The sequence below is a fragment of the Pongo pygmaeus genome, chromosome 7 (genome assembly GCF_028885625.2).
Source record: "Pongo pygmaeus isolate AG05252 chromosome 7, NHGRI_mPonPyg2-v2.0_pri, whole genome shotgun sequence".
Taxonomy (NCBI): domain Eukaryota; kingdom Metazoa; phylum Chordata; class Mammalia; order Primates; family Hominidae; genus Pongo; species Pongo pygmaeus.
This window is the reverse complement of record NC_072380.2, coordinates 115,864,807-115,886,523: the sequence shown is the minus strand read 5'-3', so window position 1 is coordinate 115,886,523 and position 21,717 is coordinate 115,864,807. Positions and strand designations below refer to the sequence as shown.

General features: G+C 38.5%; 2 protein-coding genes across 2 annotated transcripts in view; one reads left to right on the top strand and one right to left on the bottom strand.

Annotated features, from left to right (window-relative positions):
• DCAF13 (DDB1 and CUL4 associated factor 13) overlaps nt 1–1,251 on the bottom strand; it is a 28,547-nt gene extending 27,296 nt beyond the window's left edge. The window contains 2 exon segments of the mRNA XM_054499556.2: nt 725–1,145; nt 1,147–1,251. Of these exon segments, the coding sequence (XP_054355531.1) occupies nt 725–1,145; nt 1,147–1,251 (526 nt within the window).
• Nucleotides 1,087–17,680, top strand: SLC25A32 (solute carrier family 25 member 32). The gene is made up of 7 exons (XM_054499557.2): nt 1,087–1,458; nt 8,495–8,645; nt 11,448–11,533; nt 12,976–13,136; nt 14,251–14,364; nt 14,643–14,788; nt 15,755–17,680. The coding sequence occupies exons 1-7, from the start codon at nt 1,305–1,307 to the stop codon at nt 15,888–15,890; spliced, it is 948 nt and encodes a 315-aa protein (XP_054355532.1). The 5' UTR covers nt 1,087–1,304; the 3' UTR covers nt 15,891–17,680.
• Nucleotides 17,681–21,717: the final 4,037 nt, after the last annotated feature.

Here is a 21,717-nt window from a genome sequence, read left to right as displayed (position 1 = left end):
CATCTCATCTCGCTTACTCCTCATTCAAACTCTAATGACACAGCCCTTTTTTCTATGCCTTAGGTTCATTCCTGCCTGAAGACCTTTGCTCCTGTTATTCTCTTTACTTAGAACAATTTACTTACGCATGGTTGGTCCCTTGTCATTTAGGTATCACAAAGCACAATTTATAAGTGGTTAGCATGTTAATGGGGGAACAGACCAGGAAGGATAAATTAATTTCATTTAACCATTCTTTCATCAAACTTCTTAAGGGATGGTAAGAGAAAACTGAAAACTGATGCTTTTAAATTCATCTTTGTCTCTTCCAACATCCAGAACTAATGTGAAATAGTAAAGTGGCAAGAAGAGCAGTAGGAAGGTTTTAAAAGCCTGTTTAACTCTTAGCCCTTCAACCCACGAGTTTGGCTCATTCGAGTCCACTTTTCAGTAATAGGAACCTGAAGACAATCCCAGAGCAGAAGCTGGAACTTTTCTCCACTACAGACAACTATTTCCCACTCACCACTAGAGGAAATTCTTAGAAAAAGGACTTGAACAGACTTTACTTGCTATCCATCCAGTTCCGCAGCGACTCTGTAAGCACAAAGTTTGCCTTAGCGAAAGGTAACTGAGAAAGAACCAGACCGGAGTGCCAGCCTCCCCCGGCTTTACTCCGCGAAAGCCGAGGCTAGACCCAAGGACTTGCGGAAAGCGTCCCTTTCTCCCTACCAACTTATCTTACCTCTCTGTAAGTCCAACTTGGTTTCGCGGACATAATTGTCCGGATTCCGGCTCAGCATCTTCACCTTCATCTTGGTTGCTCTTCCGGCCGGACTCCACGATCTCTTCGCTACGAGCTCCGCCTACCGCCACCTCCTCTCACAGGCGACTTCCGCTTTTCCCAGACTACTTCCAGTCACGTGACGCGCGGAGCGGCGGCCTGCTGGCCCAACTGGATCCTGCGCCGCTCCGTAGTTTTGCCGGCAAACGTTAGCAAGGGGCGGTCCTTTAGCTGTGCAGTCGCTTCCGCGTCCGTGGGCTGGAGCATTTGTGGGTGAGGCAGGGCGGAGACTCGGGAGAGGCTGGCACCTCCCCTCCATCGCGCTTTCTATCGGCGTGACGTAGTGGCTGTGTCCCATTCTTGCCCCCTCAGTACTAGAGTCTCGCGGCTTCGCTCACGCGCCTTGGGCATAAGAGTCCTCTTGCTGGTCCCGGAGGTGGGCTTGCCCTCACAAGGGGCGACCGTCGCAACGGTGGCGGCCACTGCATCGCGTCCCACTTCCGCGGCCCTGGGCGCCGTGGTGTCGACGGGCCCCGAGCCTATGACGGGCCAGGGCCAGTCGGCGTCCGGGTCGTCGGCGTGGAGCACGGTATTCCGCCACGTCCGGTATGAGAACCTGATAGCGGGCGTGAGCGGCGGCGTCTTATCCAACCTTGCGCTGCATCCGCTCGACCTCGTGAAGATCCGCTTCGCCGGTAAGAGCCCGCCCGGACACCGGGCTGCATCCTCTCACTGTCAGCCCGAACTGGGTGGTAAAGATTCAGAAGGAGGCCTGGATTTCCTCCGCCTTTTCCTCTCTTGGGGGAGGAGGAGCGTTGAAGGGGGTGCTGTCCGCGTTGGCTAACCTGAACTAGATTTGAGGAAATGGTGCTTGGTAGAGGGGTTGGCCTGCGATCTTCCCCGCTCCTCAAGACTGAGAGGGGGCGTGTATGTAGAGAAGTCTGAGAAAAAACATCCTCATTGGCAGAGAAGATGGGATTCAAAGCCTGATTTGTAAAATAAAAAAGGGATTGTCACATTTTAAGGTTTAGTCCTCACACGTGCAAATCATTCACTCTTGGAGGAACTTTGAAATCTTAGCATACCCACGTGGTTTGGCAGCTCGACTAGTATTGAGATAGGGCGTAATCTTCAGCGAATGGTTGGGAGTAGATTTGGAATAGAATTCTCTTGAATGTTTGTTTTTTGGCGTTTATAGAATGGTACAAGGTCCTGTGAAAAAATAGGTAGCTAGAATCGAAATACTATTTTAAGTGTATTAGATGAATTGAGTATGTTGAAATTCACAAAGCATTTTAGAAGTTAAACTCAACACTAAAGTCTGGAAAGAGAGTTTCAAAGATGATCTTTGATAACTGAAATTGCAGAAAATAGTTTCCAAATAAAGTTGCTATAAGTTAAGTTCTGCCTTGAGAATTAAATCTACAGAAGTTGTTGATTTTAGCATTAGGTAATTCAGTTCACTTGATTTATATTCTCTTAATATTTGTAGACTGCTGTATGGGCTACAGAAGTATCTAATAAAGTTCTTGCCTTCAGGGAACTTAGAATTTAATTGTAGGCATTAGACATAGTCATATAAAGGTAATTCTAGACAACATAAAATCAAGAAATACAAATACAAAATATAAATACACGTAAACCGTCAAGAAAATTCTACATTGCTGATGGCCATATGTATCTTTAAGGTTCAATGGAAGATTGGGGCTTGGGGTTTCCCATAGAAGGGCTAATATTTTCACAGCTGGAGAGGAAGCAAGAAGCCGTTCTATGAAGGAAAATGATCGAAAATTATGGAGTATTATCTCTAGAAAAAACACCACAAAGGCATATAATTTCATGAAGTTTTATAATGCATGCACAAATAATTATGTTATTGACAAGTAATCTTTATCGAGTATTTACTAGGAGCAAGGCAGTGAACTATGCTTTAGATGCATTATCTCATTTATTCTGTAAATCTATTCACAGAAACAATCCTGTGAGTTTATGATATCTGCTATACAGATGAGGATAACAGAAATTGACTAACTTGCCTGTCACAAGTTTGTAAAGATGGATCTGGGATTTAAACCCAGGTAATCTAACTCTGGAACCCTCTGGCACTTAACCCCTCACCATATTACCTCTATAAGTACCTGTTATACAATGGTTTGAACATTAGAAGAATTTTAGACTTGGCTGCAGGTGCAGGCCTGTATGACTTGGTGTCTCTCTTCAGTAGCATTTTATCTAGGAGCAGAAGAGGTGATAGTCGAAGTGATCATTGAAGAATAGTGTGGTTGGCCTGATGAGTTTAGACAGTGCTTTGAAGCGTATCATTCCTGAGGAAAGGGAATTCTTGGTACCTGAGAAGATTAATAGTCTTGATGAATTGGGAAGAGTATTAGGAGACTAGTGGGGCCGAGGTGACAGATAAAAGTATTCAGTTTGGATTGGAGGCCTAAATTAAAGATCTAGGAATGGAAGCAGGACTTCGTAATAATAAAGCTCACAGTGTAGCTGTGAAATGGTGATAGAAAGGAGGAAAATTTAAGAAGATGAATAACGAAATAAAAATTTATTATCAACATCAATGCTTAATAACATACTGTAGTTTTTATGCTTCCATGTAATTAAACTCGTTTAATAAAGTTAAAATCTAATGATGACAGGGTGTGGGGGTTAATTCTGAATGCATATGCTATTAAACCAAACCTGGAATTTTTCTGTGAGTTCAAGTATAAATTGGAACTCAGAGGTGTCCAGAGTGGTAGAAAGATTAGAAATTACTTCATATGAAAAATGACTGAGGGAACTAGTTTAGCTCGGGAGAGAAAAAAACCTCAAGATATTTAGAGAACTTCCATGTGGGATAGGGGGCTGCCTTATTGTGGGTTGATCCTAAGGTCAGACACAGGTTGAGTGGAAATTACAAGGAAGCAGATTTTGGTTTGGCAGCGTGGTAGTGCTCAGAAATGAAATTGATGATGACCAGAAGTGGTTCAGATAGTAGTTGGATGACAGAAGTTAGAAGATATTCTTGTATTAGGTGGAAAGATTGGATTGGATGATTATTCAGGCTCCTTCTAACTTTACTATGTAATTTTAAACCCTCAAGAATGATGAGAGAGCCCCAACAAAGAATGAGATATAAAAACAGTAATTTTCTCAAATACCCAAAAGCCTAATCTGCAATTTAATGTTATGTGTGAGCTTTTGTGAAGAATGTAGAGAGTATGACTACATCCGAAATATTAAGGAACCAAAACATAAAATTCAGTAACAGTAGTGCAGAGTAAAGTTGTATAAGTATGTGGTATCGCAAGACCCAGTAGCATAAATAAACTGGTACTTACAGAGTGCTTGCAATATGTCAGGCAGAATTCTAAGAGCTTTATATGTACTAACTCATTTAATCCTTTATAATTTTTAGAGTTAGGTTCTATTATTTTTTCCTATCTTACAGAAAAACTCAGGCACGGAGCAATCAAGTGACTTACTCAGGGTTGCAAAGTATTGCTAGAACTGGGATTCAAGCTCAGAAAGTCTGTTTCCATAACATATGCTGTTAGTTTGAAACCATGAGTGGGTAGTTTGGTATAGCTAAAGGGTAAATTAAAATGCTAGAGATGAAAATAAAGAATGATTCCAGAAAGTTAAGCTGCCAGATTGATGTTATCTTTTATGCCATGTGAAAATGGAAACTGGCAGTAGAACCACAACCCTTAGTAGGGCAGGATGTTAGGAATGAGAAATCAGGACTAGTAGCACAGGGATGGCAGTTGAAGCCACTTAATGGTTGAGACACCACCACTGTTTGGTGGAAATTGTGCCGATAAATCAGCATTTAAGGATGGGCAGAGAAAAGGGGGCCAAGGAAATTTATTGGCAAAGAAGCAAGAGGACATTCAAGAAAATGTGGTGTTAAATGAGCTAGAAGAGAGGGATTTACACGATATCAGGTGTATTAAGGGGTTCCTAAGAAAGACAGGACTCCAAAGTGCCTTTGAAGGTTCTTAATTAGAGCGCTTGCAGTAATTGGTAAAGCTCAAACCAGATTGCAGCAGGGGTGAGAGAGTCCCTGCTGAGATTGTCTCGGGGGCCAGGGAGGGGCTGGTTTTCTCATTGCAGACACCTGATAAGGAGGCACTGGGATCAAAGAGGAAATACTTAGGAGAGGCTTAAGTCCATTTAAATACTAATGGGAAAGAACTGAAATCAAGGAAGAGATTGGGAAATGGAGGCAGGAGGATAAAGAGTAAGGTATCTAACTAAGGGGGGTTATCTGAAGAAGCAGGATCTAGAACAAGCATTTTTGACCAGAACGCTTAGTAGGAAATAAATTTTACCTTTGCTATCTACACACAAACATTACTGAAACACAAGTTTCATGAAACATTACTTATCCTTATTACTTGTAATGTCATTTATATTTGTTTTCAATTCTAGTCTGGTTTTAAAGAAAAGATACTGGCAATCTGTTCAATTCGTTTCTTGATTCATCTGCAATTTTAAAAACACCAATATAGAGCACAGGTAGGGGGGAGATTAATTTTATTAAGAGAGACAAACTCTTGTCACAGAGTTGTCACAGAGGAAAGGAGGGGTAAAACTAACATCCAGCAAATGAAACAGGTTGTGTTAGGGTGATAGTGCTAGATGATAATTTTTTTAAAGTCATTATATTGTCTTTCTTTGAAAATGAATTTAAAATTAGTGTCCTATCTTGGCTCCTTTCTGTACACCAAACTTTTTATCTTCAGCTTGTGTCCATTGGCATTTTTTTAGTGCTATGATAGGCCATTGTAAGTTATTTGATAGGTACTTAGATCTACATACTAATTCGTTAGTGGCAAATGTTTTTAAAACGATCACGAGGTCATTTAAGCTAGTGGTCCCCAACCTTTTTGGCACCAGGTACTGATTTCATGGAAGACAATTTTTCCATGAATGGGGGTGGAGGAGGTATGGATGATTTCAGGATGAAACTGTTCCACCTCAGATCATCAGGCAATAGATTCTCATAAGGAGTGTGCAGCCTAGATCCCTTGCATGTGTAGTTCACAATAGGGTTCGAGATTCTGTAAGAACCTAATGCCACCACTGATCGGACAGGAGGCAGAGTTCAGGCAGTAATGCAAGCAATGGGGAGCAGCTGTAAGTACAGATGAAGCTTCGCTAGCACTCCGCCCACCTAGCTCACCTCCTGCTGTGTGACCCAATTCCTAACAGGCCATGGATTGGTACCGGGAGTTGGGGACCCCTGATTTAGACCAAAAAAATTTACTGTATTTTATCTATATAACAATTTTAATTTTACGTTAGGGAGATTATAGTTCAGCATTGTTTTATACCTATGAAAAGAACAGGTAGTGTTTTTATGGTTGGTTTTGCTTTTTACCTCAAGAGAGAAATGGTATTGTGAGTTTATTATTGAGAGGAAAATGGAAAGTTCTTAGAAAAAGGGATCTATACAGAAGAATGAGACACACAGAATCCAGGGGAAGCATCAGAAAGTTTATAAACTATGCAGGAAAACATTTCGCAAGAGCCTGTCATTCTGCTGCCTGCCTTTAAACTTGTTGTCTTATATAAACCTCAAAAAACCCTGTGAGGTACATAACTTATCCCCATTTCATAAGTGAGGATGCTGAAGCTCAGAAAGGGTAAGACCATCTAGCGAATTAGGGAAGTTACATATCAAACCCAGGTCTTCTGACAAAACCTGATGTACTTTAATCTCCCTTCATGCTGTAACGTTGGCAGGTTAATGATGAAAGAAATTGACTTTTCCCCCTTTGCCTGGCAATGGTAAATAGTGATTCTTCTTTGCCAGGCTGGATTATACACAGTGAGGTAGTGGCAAGGGGACAGTGAACCAGGGATGCTCATATGGCTAGTGGAGTATAATTTGTATAAACTTTCTGGAAGGCAGGTTCAATACGTATTTGTAACTTAAGTTTATACCCATTGACCCATATCAGTTCCCTTTCTAATAACTAATTCTAAGGCAGTAATAAGCGTTCATGCAGATTGTTGTATGGAATGTTCTTTAGAGGACTTCTTATAATAGCCAAAAAAAAAAAAAAAGAATTCATATGTCAGATGGAGAAATGACTGTGTAAATCATAGGATATCTATAAGATGGAAAACCATAATGTCATATGTTAAAATCTTATTTGGGGGAATCTGTTGAATAACAAGGGGGAATGCTCACAAATAATCTTGAGTGGAAAACAAAGCTGTATACAAAATTATATATATAGTAAAATTACAAGTTTGGATATCCTGTAGTATAATGTAGAATGGTATGCATAATGTAGAATGTCGTTGCCGATTACTGAGATACTTAATACTCTAGTTATAGAATTAAGTGATTTTTCAAAGCAGTAAATAAATAATTGATACTGTATTATTCCTTGTGGTATTCTATAACCTGCTCACACCTTTGTAATTAGTCCTTTTAACTACCCCTCATGCCCTAGAGTTACCCTATTTTGAATGTGCTTTCTGTTTCCTACAGAGAGATGAAATGAAAAAGTGCCAGATTTATAATCTAGATTATATTTTTTACAAAATTGACAAGAAGACTACTTTAAATGCTGATGATGCTAGTTGAAAACTGATGGTATCTCAAAGTGGGATGATGGCAGTGTGAACTGAAACATAGACAGGTGCAAGAGAAATTTGTGATGTAGAATCAAAAGGACTTGTTATTTGATAAAAAGGGATGGGAGGGAGGAGGTTTCATGGATAGTCCCCAGGTATCTGGTGTGGGCATCTGTGTAGATGATGATGGTGTTTGTTGAGTTATATGGAACACTCGAGTAAGAGAAGCTTCAGAAGGGATGGGGAAAACTAGTTCAATTTTGGGTATGTTCAAGTGAAATGCTTTTCTATTTTCTACTTGGATTTTGACGTATGTTGGTGGGGAGGATAGAAAGAATTTCCAGGAAAAAAAGTTTACCCCATCCTCTGCATTTTCTTTCCTGCCACTCCTCAGTCTTGCTAGCATTCGATATAAATTGAGGCTCCTAGCTAGTTTATTTTTTGAGTAATATTTTTTAACATTCAAATCGTTAACCTTGGAGCAAAAACAAAACCTAAGTGTTGAAACCTAGTTACCTAAGAGACTTTTGGATTAAAAGCTAATCTAATATTTCCTAAAATATTATTTGAGTGCTTAGTATGCCCTCAATAAACACTTGAATAAATTCATGAATGTAGTAGTTTTAAAATATTAAAGCCTGGGCTGGGCATGGTGGCTCACACCTGTAATCCCAGCACTTTGGAAGGCCGAGGTGGGTGGATCACCTGAGGTCAGGGGTTTGAGACCAGGCTGGCCAACATGGTGAAACCCTGTCTGTACTAAAAAAAAAAAAAAAAAAAAAAATACAAAAATTAGCTGGGCATGGTGGTGCGTACCTGTAATCCCAGCTACTAGGGGAGCTGAGGCAAGAGAATTGCTTGAACCTGGGAGGTGGAGATTGCAGTGAGCCACTGCACTCCAGCCTGGGCAATAGAGCGGGACTCTGTCGCAAAAATATATATTTTACATATTTTTATATATATATTTATATAAATGTATGTAATATATATATAAAAGCCTGGAAAATAATTTTTCTACCTAAAAAAGTTTTTCTTCTAAGTTTATCTCCTTTATATAACCAATTGTACAGTGTCTGTGTTTATATGTGATACAGAGCTAGAACTTTGTTCTTACCTGACTTTGTGTATCCCTTGATGCAGTGAGTGATGGATTGGAACTGAGACCGAAATATAATGGAATTTTACATTGCTTGACTACCATTTGGAAACTTGATGGACTACGGGGACTTTATCAAGGAGTAACCCCAAATGTATGGGGTGCAGGTTTATCCTGGGGACTCTACTTTTTCTTGTGAGTAGATTTGGGAGATTTTACAGTATTACATAAAAAAGGAATTTTTGTTTTTAGTGATTTTTACATGTAAATGTAAAATGATGAAATAAGATGAGTCATTTAATCAGTTTCTCTGAATTGGGAGGATCAGAAAGAACAAAATGGCTGATTAGTTATTTGATTAGTTTGATTCAAAATGGCTTATTAGTTTGATTATCAGATGCCTATTAATAGCTAATGGCTTATTAGCTATTATCAGAGGCATTATTTGGTCTGGAAGAAAGTTTTTAATAGGAAAAAGGCGAAGAGATGAGGTGGAATGATACTTTTAGAGAAGCCATTTCTGTGAGGTGAATTCAGGAAGATGAAATGTATAACTGATTACTTTTGTAAGCTAAATACATATTAAAGAGAGCTTTTTATTTCAGTTAAAGCCATTTGAAAAACAGCCAACTCCAGATAATTCACAATGAAATTGTAGGGCCCCATCGTTGTTTTATTAGGTGTTTTGGCCATATCAGTACATACTCGTGAGCATTTCTAATTAGAGTCAAAATATTACTAGATTAGAAAAAGTTGAATCAGTTGGTTTGTTATTTATTAGTGATTTTGGAAAGTGTTGTAGAGACTGGAAGAGCCTGCAACTGTTGTCCAAAATGAATCCTGTGGATTTCAGCTCTCTTTGGTATTCAGTTTTGATAAAGAAAGATTGTTTAAATAACTAAGTTATTTCCTCCATTTATCAGAGATTAGTTCCAGAGTGTCCCAAATAGAAAATTTTATAAATACTGAAGTATCATTAATTACTTGTTTATCCTCAACCAGATTCCCAAAATATTTGAGATGGCTTACAAAAATAAATTTGTTTATGATGAAGGTGGAAAAGCAGAGAGGATAGACCTTAGGGTCCTCATATGAATAGGTACCACAGGAAATCGCTGTTGGGAACAGAAAGCAAAAGCCAGTGCATGGCCGAAAGGGTTTGAGGCAAATTATTTCTTCTTGTTTGACCTGCCCTATCATCTTCCCAGCTCATTCCTTTCCTTACTCCTTCACCAGTCAGATATCATCACCATTTAAAATAACTGCTCTCACCTGCCTCCTGAAGACGCCATAGAAAGTTCCTGTGGCAAGCACATTCAGCTTATTTAGTGAACAAGAGCATGGTCACAAACCATCATCGCACTGTATTGCAGGGGCATGTGCTGCTCTGAGCATGCCTGTGATCCGTGAAACTGAAACCATGAATGAGGAAGCTTTTCTTTGCTTCAACAGGTTTCATTTTTAGGAAAACATCAGTATCTAGTGTATTTGCCTTTGTCTTCTTTGTGTCATATATTTTGTTTGATCTCCCATAAGTTTATGGCAGTATCCAAACCAATCTTAAAATGTCTTTTAAGTGAAAGCAAAATGAAATTCAGCCTTAAAATTGTTTAAATATTTTTTCTCTTTCTTATCTTTAGAGAGGTGTGTGTGAAACCATATACACACACACCCCCTTGACATATATATGTGTGTGTGTGTATAGATATGTATATATGTGTATGTATGTATATATGTATATATAGATATGTTTATGTATATGTGTGTATATATATATACACACACACATATACTTCATGAATTTGAGTTGTATAGATTCTTCAAGACAGCTTCTAAGGACAAGCCATATAAAATTTTTGTGATAAGAATTTCTTGGGCCAGGTGCAGTGGCTCACACCTGTAATCCCAGCACTTTAGGAGGCCAAGGTGGGAAGATAACATGAGTCTGGGAGTTCAAGACCAGCCTGGGCAACATAGTGAGACCGCCATCTCTTCAAAAAATTTAAAAAAGAATTAGTCTGGCATCATGATGCTGCATGCCTGTAGTCTTAGCTAATTGGGAGGCTGAGGCAGGAGGATTGCTTGAGCCTAGAAATTCAAGGTTACAGTGAGCTATGATTGTGTCACCGCACTCCAGCCTGGGTGATAGAGTGAGACTCTGTCTCTGAAAAAAAAAAAAAAGAAAGAAAGAAAGAATGTGTTCACTTTACATCGTCATCCAAGAGAAAAGTAGAAATTGGCATTAAAGGAAATAGGCTGATTTGACTCCCTTACTCTGAAACATTTAATGGATATTTTCTACCAAATAAAATGCAAATCTCAATCTACCACTCAAGTGTGGCCAATTTTCCCTGTCTTCCCACCCACCTTTATTACTTTTCACCATGCTCATCTTTTTCCTGTTGAAACTGTGCCTGTCTCAATACCCAGCTCAATACTACCTCCTACACAAAGCCTTCTGTGATCTCAGTCATAATTCCTGAATTTCTTCTATTGTCTGTGTTGTCCTTTATTATGATTATTTGTGTGCCACTTAATAGTCCTTATTAATTTAAGAAAATATAATTTAAGATAAACATCACTTGTTTATCTTTTTATCATCTATTAGAAAGCTAACTATAGTACCTGAACATAGGTGCTCAGTATATATTTGTTAGGTACCCCTTCTTTGGTCCCTTTTGTCTTTTATGGCCGGTCTGTGTACCACTACTGTACTCTCCCCTCCTCCCAGTTTCCCTGTCTTTTGAAATTAATTGATGAGTGTCTGATTAAAATATTTTACATTTGTATTGCTAGCCATATTCATTTGAGAGGGAGGGGTGGTATAGTCTTGCAGCAAACCACTTCCAGCAAATTCATTCTTGAAAAAGGTCTCATTTTGTGGTTGCATTATGCATTGACTTTTGCTTTTGGGGTACTGCTGTTGACTTACATACACTTTAAAACAGACTTAATGACACCTATTCAAATTAAACTGCTCACATTTAATTCTTTTAGTTACAATGCCATCAAGTCATATAAGACAGAAGGAAGAGCTGAACGTTTAGAGGCAACAGAATACCTTGTCTCAGCTGCTGAAGCTGGTAAGGCAATGTGTGAAATATAAAAATGTCACCTTCTAAACTTAATTTTCAGGTTTTGTTTTTGATTTTTTTTCTTTGAACACCTCAGTTTAAATATGCCCATCTAACTGTATTAAATCAGTTATATGGAATTTCTGGGTTTTTTTGTTTGTTTGTTTTTTGGTTTTTGGTTTTTTTTTTTTGAGATGGAGTTTCGCTCTCGTCACCCAGGCTGGAGTGCAGTGGCGCTATCTTGGCTCACTGCAACCTCTGCCTTCCAGTTTCAAGTGATTCTCCTGCCTCAGCCTCCCGAGTAGCTGGGACTACAGGCACGTGCCACCACACCCAGCTAATTTTTTGTATTTTTAGTAGAGACGGGGTTTCACCATGTTGGCCAGAATGGTCTTGATCTCTTGACCCCATGATCCGCCCACCTCAGCCTCCCAAAGTGCTGGGATTACAGGTGTGAGCCACCATGCCTGGCTGTTATATGGAATTTCTTAGCAGAAATTCTTATGATTACTCTGTGCAGATTTCAAGAATTTTACTTATGACGGAGTGGTAAAGTTTAGCAAAGTTATGAATCCCTAATGGTTTAAAATGATTTGGTATAGTGTTTCTTTAAAGTATAATTTTAGTTTTCAAATCATACAATTTAGTAGCCTTGTTTAATCGCCTCACTTATGTATACTATCCAGAAGGAAAAAAACAGTAAGAGCCATAAGTCTTTGTAGCTCCTACTTTAATACCTTGATTTCTTCATGTTTGATTAGTCAAAAACTTAATCATTTTTGAACACATAGCCACTAGCAAAAACCTGAGTCATAACAGGACCAAATATTTGTTGAATAAAGGACTACTTAGGAAACCTGGCAAATGAGAAACTTAACCAGATGAATTTTTTTATAAAATTGTCACTCTATAAAGGATGTAAAATGTGACTTACTATATTACATAATTATTTAATTTTTGAGGGATAGTAGCTACTTTGGATTTGAGGAAGATTGTGATAAAGTTGGGGTAGATATATGTGTCACATGCACAGATTATTGGGGTGCCAGATTCCTGGTCCTTTTTGCCTATCTTCAACCCCTCTGGGATTATACCATACGCTACACCTAAGGTCTGTATCTGCTTACCATCTGTTCTCTGCACCAGGCCACGTTGTTTAGGAGTCAAGACATTTTTTCTATTCTTACACTTCAAAGAGAAAGCATTTCACATTTCCATCTCCCTTTTAATTTACCTCTCGCTAACTGCATGAGGAACTTTTTATGACTACCAAAAACGATGTCTACCTCTTGACCCTAAGACTATGCCTCAGAAACTACATTTCACAGTTTCAGATATGGTTCTGTGCATTATCTTTTTTGTTTTTACATAAATGTACTGTTTCTAATTTGGGTTATCATAAGTGCGAAAGTATCTGTATGCTGAATAATCTTACTGAAATCTCATTTTAGGAGCCATGACCCTCTGCATTACAAACCCATTATGGGTAACAAAAACTCGCCTTATGTTACAGTATGATGCTGTTGTTAACTCCCCACACCGACAGTATAAAGGAATGTTTGATACACTTGTGAAAATATATAAGTATGAAGGTGTGCGTGGATTATATAAGGTAACAAATTATCAATATATTTTAAATAACTGAAAATTTGAATTTCCATTGGCTCTGTTGTCTTAGTTCTGAATGACCTATAGTAAGTCCTAAAAAGAAGCCACACTTAGGCAAAAAACAATTTAATGAAAACTGAAACATAGTTAATAATACTGAAATTGTACTTTAAGCTGTTTGTCCCCATCAACATAGGATGTATCATCATGACATTGGTGGGCATGAAATCTGTCTAAAACTTTGTCAAGTTTCTATTTGATAAGTTACACAACCAGGTCACTTATTCCTTACTCCATTCCTTGGAAGCTGTGGTCTCTTGGGAACCCGGAATAATGTAGTCTGGAGAAGACATTAGCAGTTCTAACAGGATCTTATTTTATTGAGTTTTTTTATTCATCTCAAATCTTACATAAATTTAAAAATAACGAAACAAATCAAACCCAGCCTTTTGCCTGTTGTAATATTTTAAAAATTTTTTCCTAGTGTCAGATCTGTTTTCTGATTTTATAACTCCTTTTTATTTTCCCCTTTTCTACCTTCTATTCCCATCTATTGCTTATCCCCATAAAGAAATTTTTAGGCATACATAGGTTAAAATCAAAATTAGACACATTGAATTTCAGTTTGTTTTTCAAGAATTGAGTAATAGCTTTTAAAATCATTTTAAGGCTGATATGATTTTACTGACCTATAAGCAAGAATTTTATAAATATATTACTTAATTTTATGTTTTTTCATCACTTTCTGCCTTATTCTTTCAGAATACCTATGCTCAGTTCATTGATTTACCATTACCTTTAGTTTCTTAACTTTCCAGAATTTAGTTTCCCACTCACACCTCAAATCTTGACAGTGTGGGTCTTCTTTATATGTATACTGTTTAAAGTAAAACTAATATATGAACATCCAAACCTTTAAAAATAAAGTAGAAGAGAATATACCCATTTCTTTTATATTACTACAAGTTTTTAACCCCATATTTTAAAAATGTGATTTGTGCAAAATTAAATGAATTTGCTTAAAGTGCTGTAAGGAGAGAGAAGAGAAAGTATTTTACTTAAATATATTGTTCTTCAAACGTATGTTGTTTTGCTTTTTAAAAATCATTCCCTTGTAGGGATTTGTTCCTGGGCTGTTTGGAACATCGCACGGTGCCCTTCAGTTTATGGCATATGAATTGCTGAAGTTGAAGTACAACCAGCATATCAATAGATTACCAGAAGCCCAGCTGGTAAGATGATTCTTGTAAAAATGGTATCATTTTCTTTTATGGGTACTTAATAGGTAGAAATTTTTGTCATGCTTACTTTGGTGGTAGTGCTATGATGATGAGTACTGGCTCTGCCACTGATTTAATTTATAGTTAAATATTTATAGGCTGAAGCCACACAAATGTCAAAAATAGAATCCTTTAAAGATCCATTTAAATGTTTTTTGTATATAATTTTTACTTCTGTATTTTAAAAGAAATCCTGTCTAAAGAAAAAACTGTTTTGTGTTCCATTTTAGAGCACAGTAGAATATATATCTGTTGCAGCACTATCCAAAATATTTGCTGTCGCAGCAACATACCCATATCAAGTCGTAAGAGCTCGTCTTCAGGATCAACACATGTTTTACAGTGGTGTAATAGATGTAATCACAAAGACATGGAGGTGAGAGCATGTGCTATATCAAAAATTGCTTTGACAAGGTACCTTGCATATCTTAGACCATCCTGTTGATACTAGTTTTATAGCAAAGGCCAGTTTGCTGTGGTGAAAACATGATTGGTGGTCCCTGCTTTCCCAATTATTACATATGTGACCATGGCCTTAATCTCGCTGAGGCTTAATTTCTTCATTTGTAAAGTAAGACTTTTCTAGACTAATAGGTTGTTATAAGAATCAAATTAAATGTGTGAAAATGTTTTGGAAAATAAAATTTAGGTGTTATAAAATATCTGAATGGTATTGAATATAAGAAGTCATAAGCCTAGCTTAATACATTCAAGAAGGCTCCACACCTGCTACTGGCACCATAACTTTTGCAAATACTTGTTTCCATACATGAAAGAGATGTTTGTTCTTCAGTATGAGACTAGTTAAATTATTATAGGCAGACATCACCATATTTCCCTTTAATTCTAAAGGAACAGAGCAGAACATTTAGGATGTTTAAATTTAATTCAAGAAATATTTAATGAGCACCTAAGTGACAAATTTCTAGGCCATATTCCATATTATTGGCATTAAGGAGATAAAGTTTTGTATTTGTATGTGCTGTATTTAATGTTGGCTAGCATTTATCCAAGCTATGAGGTTTTTTAATGCCTACATTAGGTCAATTAAAACTCCTGCCTGTTCATACATTTAAAAGCATTTGAAAGATAGCTAATTGAAAGCACTTTTTAGTTCAGTTTTGAGGTGTTCCTACCCTCTCTTACTCAGTCCATCCATAAAAGGAATGTAAATCCCTACAAATGGCTTATAAACTACATTACTTTAGGACATTGAAAACATGAACTTAAATCAGAGTGAGGTTTGACTGCTGCTTGCTCCATGCCTTGTGTCAGTTAAAACTTCCATGTTTTCAAGCTAGCTCTATACAAAATTAAGCATTATCTATTTTTCCCTCTAAAGGAAAGAAGGCATCGGTGGATTTTACAAGGGAATTGCTCCTAATTTGATTAGAGTGACTCCAGCCTGCTGTATTACCTTTGTGGTATATGAAAACGTCTCACATTTTTTACTTGACCTTAAAGAAAAGAGAAAGTAAGCTCAAAGAGGACAATTCCAGTATATCTGCCCAAGGCAGCAACAAGCTCTTTTGTGTTTAAGGCATAAAAGAAGAATTCTGCATAGAAACATGGCTCATATTCGAAATTGGTCTATAGTCATTAGAAGCCAGAGAACTGCTAAGTCTTCTGCAATGTTTTTCTGCTTTTTGCCTTCCCCATATATATGGAACTTGGCTACCTCTGCCTGAAATGGCTGCCATCAACACAATGTTAAAACTGACACGAAGTATAGAGTTTCACAGATTTCTACGTTTTATTGGTGGAAGCTGATTTGCAACATTTGCTAAATGGATTAGATGAATGTACTTCTTTTTGTGAGCTTAACTTGCCTGGATTGCTTTAAAATTAATTGCACAAAGGTTTTTGTGCAATACCAAGAAAATGGCTCCTTAAAAGAATGTCTTTGTATGTCTCAAGGTAAATTAAGGATTTACTGAATAAGGTGTTGACCAAATCCAGACCATTTTATTTTATTTGTTTATTTATTTATTTTTCGAGACGGAGTCTTGCTTTGTCGCCCAGGCTGGAGTGCAGTGGCGTGATCTCGGCTCACTGCAACCTCCGCCTCCTGGGTTCATGCCATTCTCCTGCCTCAGCCTCCCGAGTAGCTGGGACTACAGGCACCTGCCACCTCGCCTGGCTAACTTTTTTTAATATTTTTAGTAGAAACGGGGTTTCACCATGTTAGCCAGGATGGTCTCAATCTCCTGACCTCGTGATCCGCCTGCCTTGGCCTCCCAAAGTGCTGGGATTACAGGCGTGAGCCACCGCGCCTGGCCAGACCATTTTAGAATTGGGAAATTTTAGTGAGAAAAAATGCACTGTAAATATGCTTTAGTTTTAATTCAATTGGGATGCACTACCTAGCGAAAATTGAGAAACTATATACTTCTCAGAGAAATATCTGACATCTATTGTCATTCCATTGCTAATTTTTTTCCCCTGAGACTTCCATAATTTAAAATAAAATCCTAGATCCAGTTCTTGTTTTTTGGCATAAATACTTAATCTATTTTAAATTTATAAAATCTGAGCTTCTAGGATCCAGCTGTGTCAACCTTTATTTAGCATAATATAACTATAAATCACTTATTACAGATGCTAAATAGATCACCTTTTACAGATGCTGAAATGTTTGGGATGTGTTTGTTGACAAAGTGAATGGAAATGAGAAACTTTGTACTTTAGTTTTCAGATATATGGATCTAGATCCCAAATAAATGATTAATCTTCATTGGTTTCTCAAATTCAGGTTGAAATACAAATTAACAGCCTTTATTGATTTTACTTTTATGAGTCATTGTAGACATCTATAAATATAAAAGGGCCTGTTCCCAAAGGATGCCAGAATACTAGTATTTTTATTTATCGTAAACATCCACGAGTGCTGTTGCACTACAATCTATTTGTTGTAAATAAAAGTGTTGTTTTCAAAGCCATCTTTAAATAGTTCTTTAAAAATAGCTCTATTTTTTTATATTTTGGAAAAGGCATTGTTTTTAAAGTAAAGATAAAATGATAAGTACCTAATTGTATTTACTGTAATATCTTGTAACATGCAGATGAATGCTTTATAAGTTAAATGTGATGTATTTTTTCATACTTCTGGATTATACTATAATTCATATGAAATCTTGATATTAGTCCCCATATGGAAAAAATGAACTGCAGTTGATATTTGGTGTTTAAGATAGCACCATTATTTAAATACTGCCTATGTACTCCCAAATGAATAAAACATAATTCTTGTCCTCTGAGAGCATACAAAGCTTGTGTGGTAGATAAATATGCATTAAATAATTACAGCTATAGATTAAGAACTTGTAAGGAATATCTTACAAAGCCTGGTAAGAGTTCTGAGAGAAGAGAACTCAATTTCAGTCATTCAACAACAAATAGTCACTCAACTCCTGCTCTTTGCCAGGTATGTCACCAAGCACTGAGGATATAGCAATAAATAAGCCAGACAATATTCCTGCCCTCAGGGAATTTTCATCTTGGTGTAAGTGACAGAAAAGGAAATATATGCATAATATAATTTCAGGTATTTAATGCTATAAATAAAACTACAGCAGAACTGGGGGATAGTGTTGCTATCTTAGGTAGTATGGTTGGGGTCAGGAAAGGTCTCTGAGATAGTATTTGGAACATTTTGAAAGAAGTGAGGAAGCGAGCCACAGTGAGAGGAAACACATTCTAGGCAGAGAGGATAGGAAGTAAAAAGGGCCTGAGGCAGGAATTAAGTTGGCTAGAGGGGATGGGTGAGGAGAGAGAGGAGGTTGGAGAAGTGGCCACTGCAGTATGGTGGGAAAGAGCTCAGGTTGGACAGCCAGGCCCTCTGGCTTCAAAATTCAGCTTTCCCATTTTCTGTTTGACCTTAAGCAGATCACTTCAGCCCTCTTCATCTTAGGTTTCCTGATCTGTAAAATGGTGTCTTAGATCACTTCCTCTGTAACAATGCCAGAGATGGGGATTCTTGGGCAAGTGATTGAGGGAGCACTTTCAGGAGAAATCTGTAATGGAGTAAAGCAAGCAGGATAAGGCCGGGGAAGAAGAGTTTCAGGAGTAGTGTAGCTTCACCCTGACTCATAGGGCACTCTGCTGAATGAATTGGGCCCACCGTTGTCCTGCCTAGAGGTGAAGGGGCTGAGCCATTAGGTTCCCACATCAGGCTGTCACTGACCACTGGCTACAGGGAGAAAGGATGGAGGAGTGACTAGGTACCTCTCCTCAGCCAAGGGCAATCCTCCAAATAAGGGTGGAGGTGTCAGTTCTTACCAGCCAACACCTACAGCAGCTAGGGTATGGGTGCACCAGTCCTGTGAAAGGGGTCTGGGTAAGTCACCAACAGCATCTGCTGCAAATGAGGATATTAAAAGTACATAGCTGTAGGATTATTGAGAGGATTAAATTAATGAATTTTTAAAAGGCGCTTAGTGTGCCTGGGCCAATAAATGTTAGCAGAGACCAGGCCTTGTAGGCCATGGTGAAGAGTTTTGATTGAGAGATCATTCTGGTGATTGTATAGAGGAAACAGGAGAAAGGCAAAAAAGCAGGAATACCAGTTAGGAAGCTTTTACAAATGTCGAGTCATTAGCAGGTGGCAGCTTGGACCTGGTTGATGGAGTCTGAAGTGGTGATTTATAGCTTGGGGGAACTAGAGCAGAGTTCATGGAGGGGGAAACATTTAAGCTGGGCATTGAATGAAGATTCCAGAGGGAACCATGGAAAAAGGAAAGCACAGGTGACCTGCCTTGAACAGTGAGTTGTCAATTAATGTGATAATAAAAGGAAAAGGAAGAGAAAGCTGGAAGATTGAGACCAGGACATGAGAACTCTCGGAGCCTGACAACCTATGTGGGCTTTATTGGGTAAAAGAGAAGTAAGAGTAATTAGAACAGAGAGACATGGCTACTGCTTAGGGGTGACAGAGGAAGACTGGTCAGATAGGAGGAACAAATTGAAAACAAGGTGTTAGTCAACCAATAGATATTTCAGTAGAATGAAGATTGATGCCACTGATAAAGCAGATTCAAATTATGGAGACTGATGACACATTGCAAGCAACTTAGGGGGTGGGGTGACTGTAAGTATTTATTTCACTATGGGCTCTTCTTTCCTGGATTTTGGCAGATGAAAGGAAGGTAAAGAACTTTAGCTTGTACAGGTACTGCAGTTCTACGAAGGAGTGTAGGTAGGAGAGGTTGGCAAAGGGAAAACCAGAACATGGCTGTAGGGAGAACCCTTGAAGATAAAGATACAGGCTAAGGGGATGGGCACGGTGGCTCACGCCTATAATCCCAGCACTTCGGGAGGCTGAGGCGGGCGGGTCACGAGATTAGGAGATGGAGACCATCCTGGCCAACATGATGAAACTTATAAAAATACAACAATTAGCTGGGCGTGGTGGTGTGTGCTTGTAATCCCAGCTGCTCTGGAGGCTGAGGCAGGAGAATAGCTTGAACCAGGGAGTCAGAGGTTGCAGTGAGCTGAGACCACGCCACCGTACACCAACCTGGCGACAGAGCGAGACTCCGTCTCAAAAAAAAAAACCCAACTTGCTGGAGCTGTGCACCAGAGAATGTAATCAAAGACAATGGACAATGATGGGTACTATGCCTTGTGAAAAGAAGACTATCACATTTCAATACGTGGTTTTGTAGTCTGACAATATTTAGAAAGTCATGTCTTCTAAACACACTAAAAAAGGGATATCAACTAAAAAGTATGTTGGAGTTTATGAGTCATCAGAGTTAATATTTTCTTTTGAATGTGGACACTTAATATAAAATCCTTCAGATAAAGTATGTATTATTACCATTTTTATAACAAGGTCTCTTTAGCTATTGTAAAATAGCTTATAGAAAGAAAATCCTATGAGATGATTTAGTTACCTTTATGCCTGTTTTCAAAAGATGTGTTAGGTAACATGCAGAAATTATGTGAAGTTTGGGGTTAAAGTCTTAAATTTCATTCTAAAGGACTAAATAGGAGAAAAACTCTGGAAGTACCTGTAATGAATACCTGTTAATTGGCTGCACAGCATCCGTCTCTTCTTCCTTCTTGGAGTAGTAGTCTAAAATTCTTTTTTGTTGTTGTTGTTTTGAGACACGGTCTCGCTCTGTCACCCAGTTTGTCGTGTAGTGACGTGATCATGTGATCATAGCTCACTGCAGGCTCAAACTCCTGGACTCAAGGGATCTTCCCACCTCATAGCTGGGACTACAGGCATGAGCTACCTCACCTGGCCCCTGAATTTCTTTTTGGAACCTACCCCCTCCCTCCATTCTCAGTTTTGTGATTTAGATAGGATCAGCCTCACCTGCGCCAGAGATAGGCCCTAATAAACAGAGCCGACCTGAATGTGCCAACTCTATTCATAACGAGTGGTTTGGAATTGGCATAGTTACTTAAGCTGGTCTGATCAGTGACTCTTAAAGATGTTTTCACCCTGATTATAGTGACATAAATTCTCTCTTTGCTGTTTCATGAATTGTCATTAGGGGTGACAGAGGAACCTCCTCATTCATGAAACAACAAAGAAAATTTATGTCACTATACTCAAGGTGAAAGAACTTAGAGCTAATTTTTAGAGCTTCTCAAAGCCAATTTAGAATCATAGATTAAGCAGAGTGAGTTTGTCCAAAATGGAGTCAGCAGCAAGGAAGTAACAATAAGAAATTGAAAGACATGAACTAGGTACTTTGTTGTGTTGCATGGGATTCTGGATCAACCCTTACCCCTAGCAGCATGTACTTCTGGAGTTTTCAGCTGGGTGACCCAGTAGATTTCCTGGGGGTTTTTTGTTTGTTTGTTTGCTTGTTTGTTTTTGAGATGCAGTATCACTCTGTCGCCAAGGTGGGAGTGCAGTAGCATGATCTAAGCTCACTATAACCGCAGCCTCCCAGGTTCAAGCCATTCTCCTGTCTCAGCCTCCCAAGTAGCTAGGACTACAGGCATGTACCAGCACACCTTGCTAGTTATTATATTTTTAGTAAAAACAGGGTTTCACCATGTTGGCCAGGCTGGTCTCGAACTCCTGACCTCAAGTGATCTGCCCACCTCGGCCTCCCAAAGTGCTAGGATTGCAGGTGTGAGTCACTGTGCCTGGCCGACTTCCTGTATTTTTAAAGCTAGTCTCAGTTTGGTTTTTCTATCACTTGCTGCAACTGAAAACTTCCCAGATGACACAGAATCTGTTATACCCTGAATTCTGTATGTCACTTCCCCATCAGCTGTTTTGATCTAGGTGGACTCTTGTTTCTGTGGAAATTGAAGTCACCTTTATGAAAATTGAGCACTTTG

Excerpts from the sequence above, each read along its gene's own strand:
- SLC25A32 (XM_054499557.2), top strand. The coding sequence starts at position 1,305 with ATGACGGGCCAGGGCCAGTCGGCGTCCGGGTCGTCGGCGTGGAGCACG. Across the intron at positions 14,365-14,642 it reads GATTACCAGAAGCCCAGCTG|AGCACAGTAGAATATATATC; the intron begins GTAAGATGATTC and ends GTTCCATTTTAG. Across the intron at positions 14,789-15,754 it reads GTAATCACAAAGACATGGAG|GAAAGAAGGCATCGGTGGAT; the intron begins GTGAGAGCATGT and ends TTCCCTCTAAAG.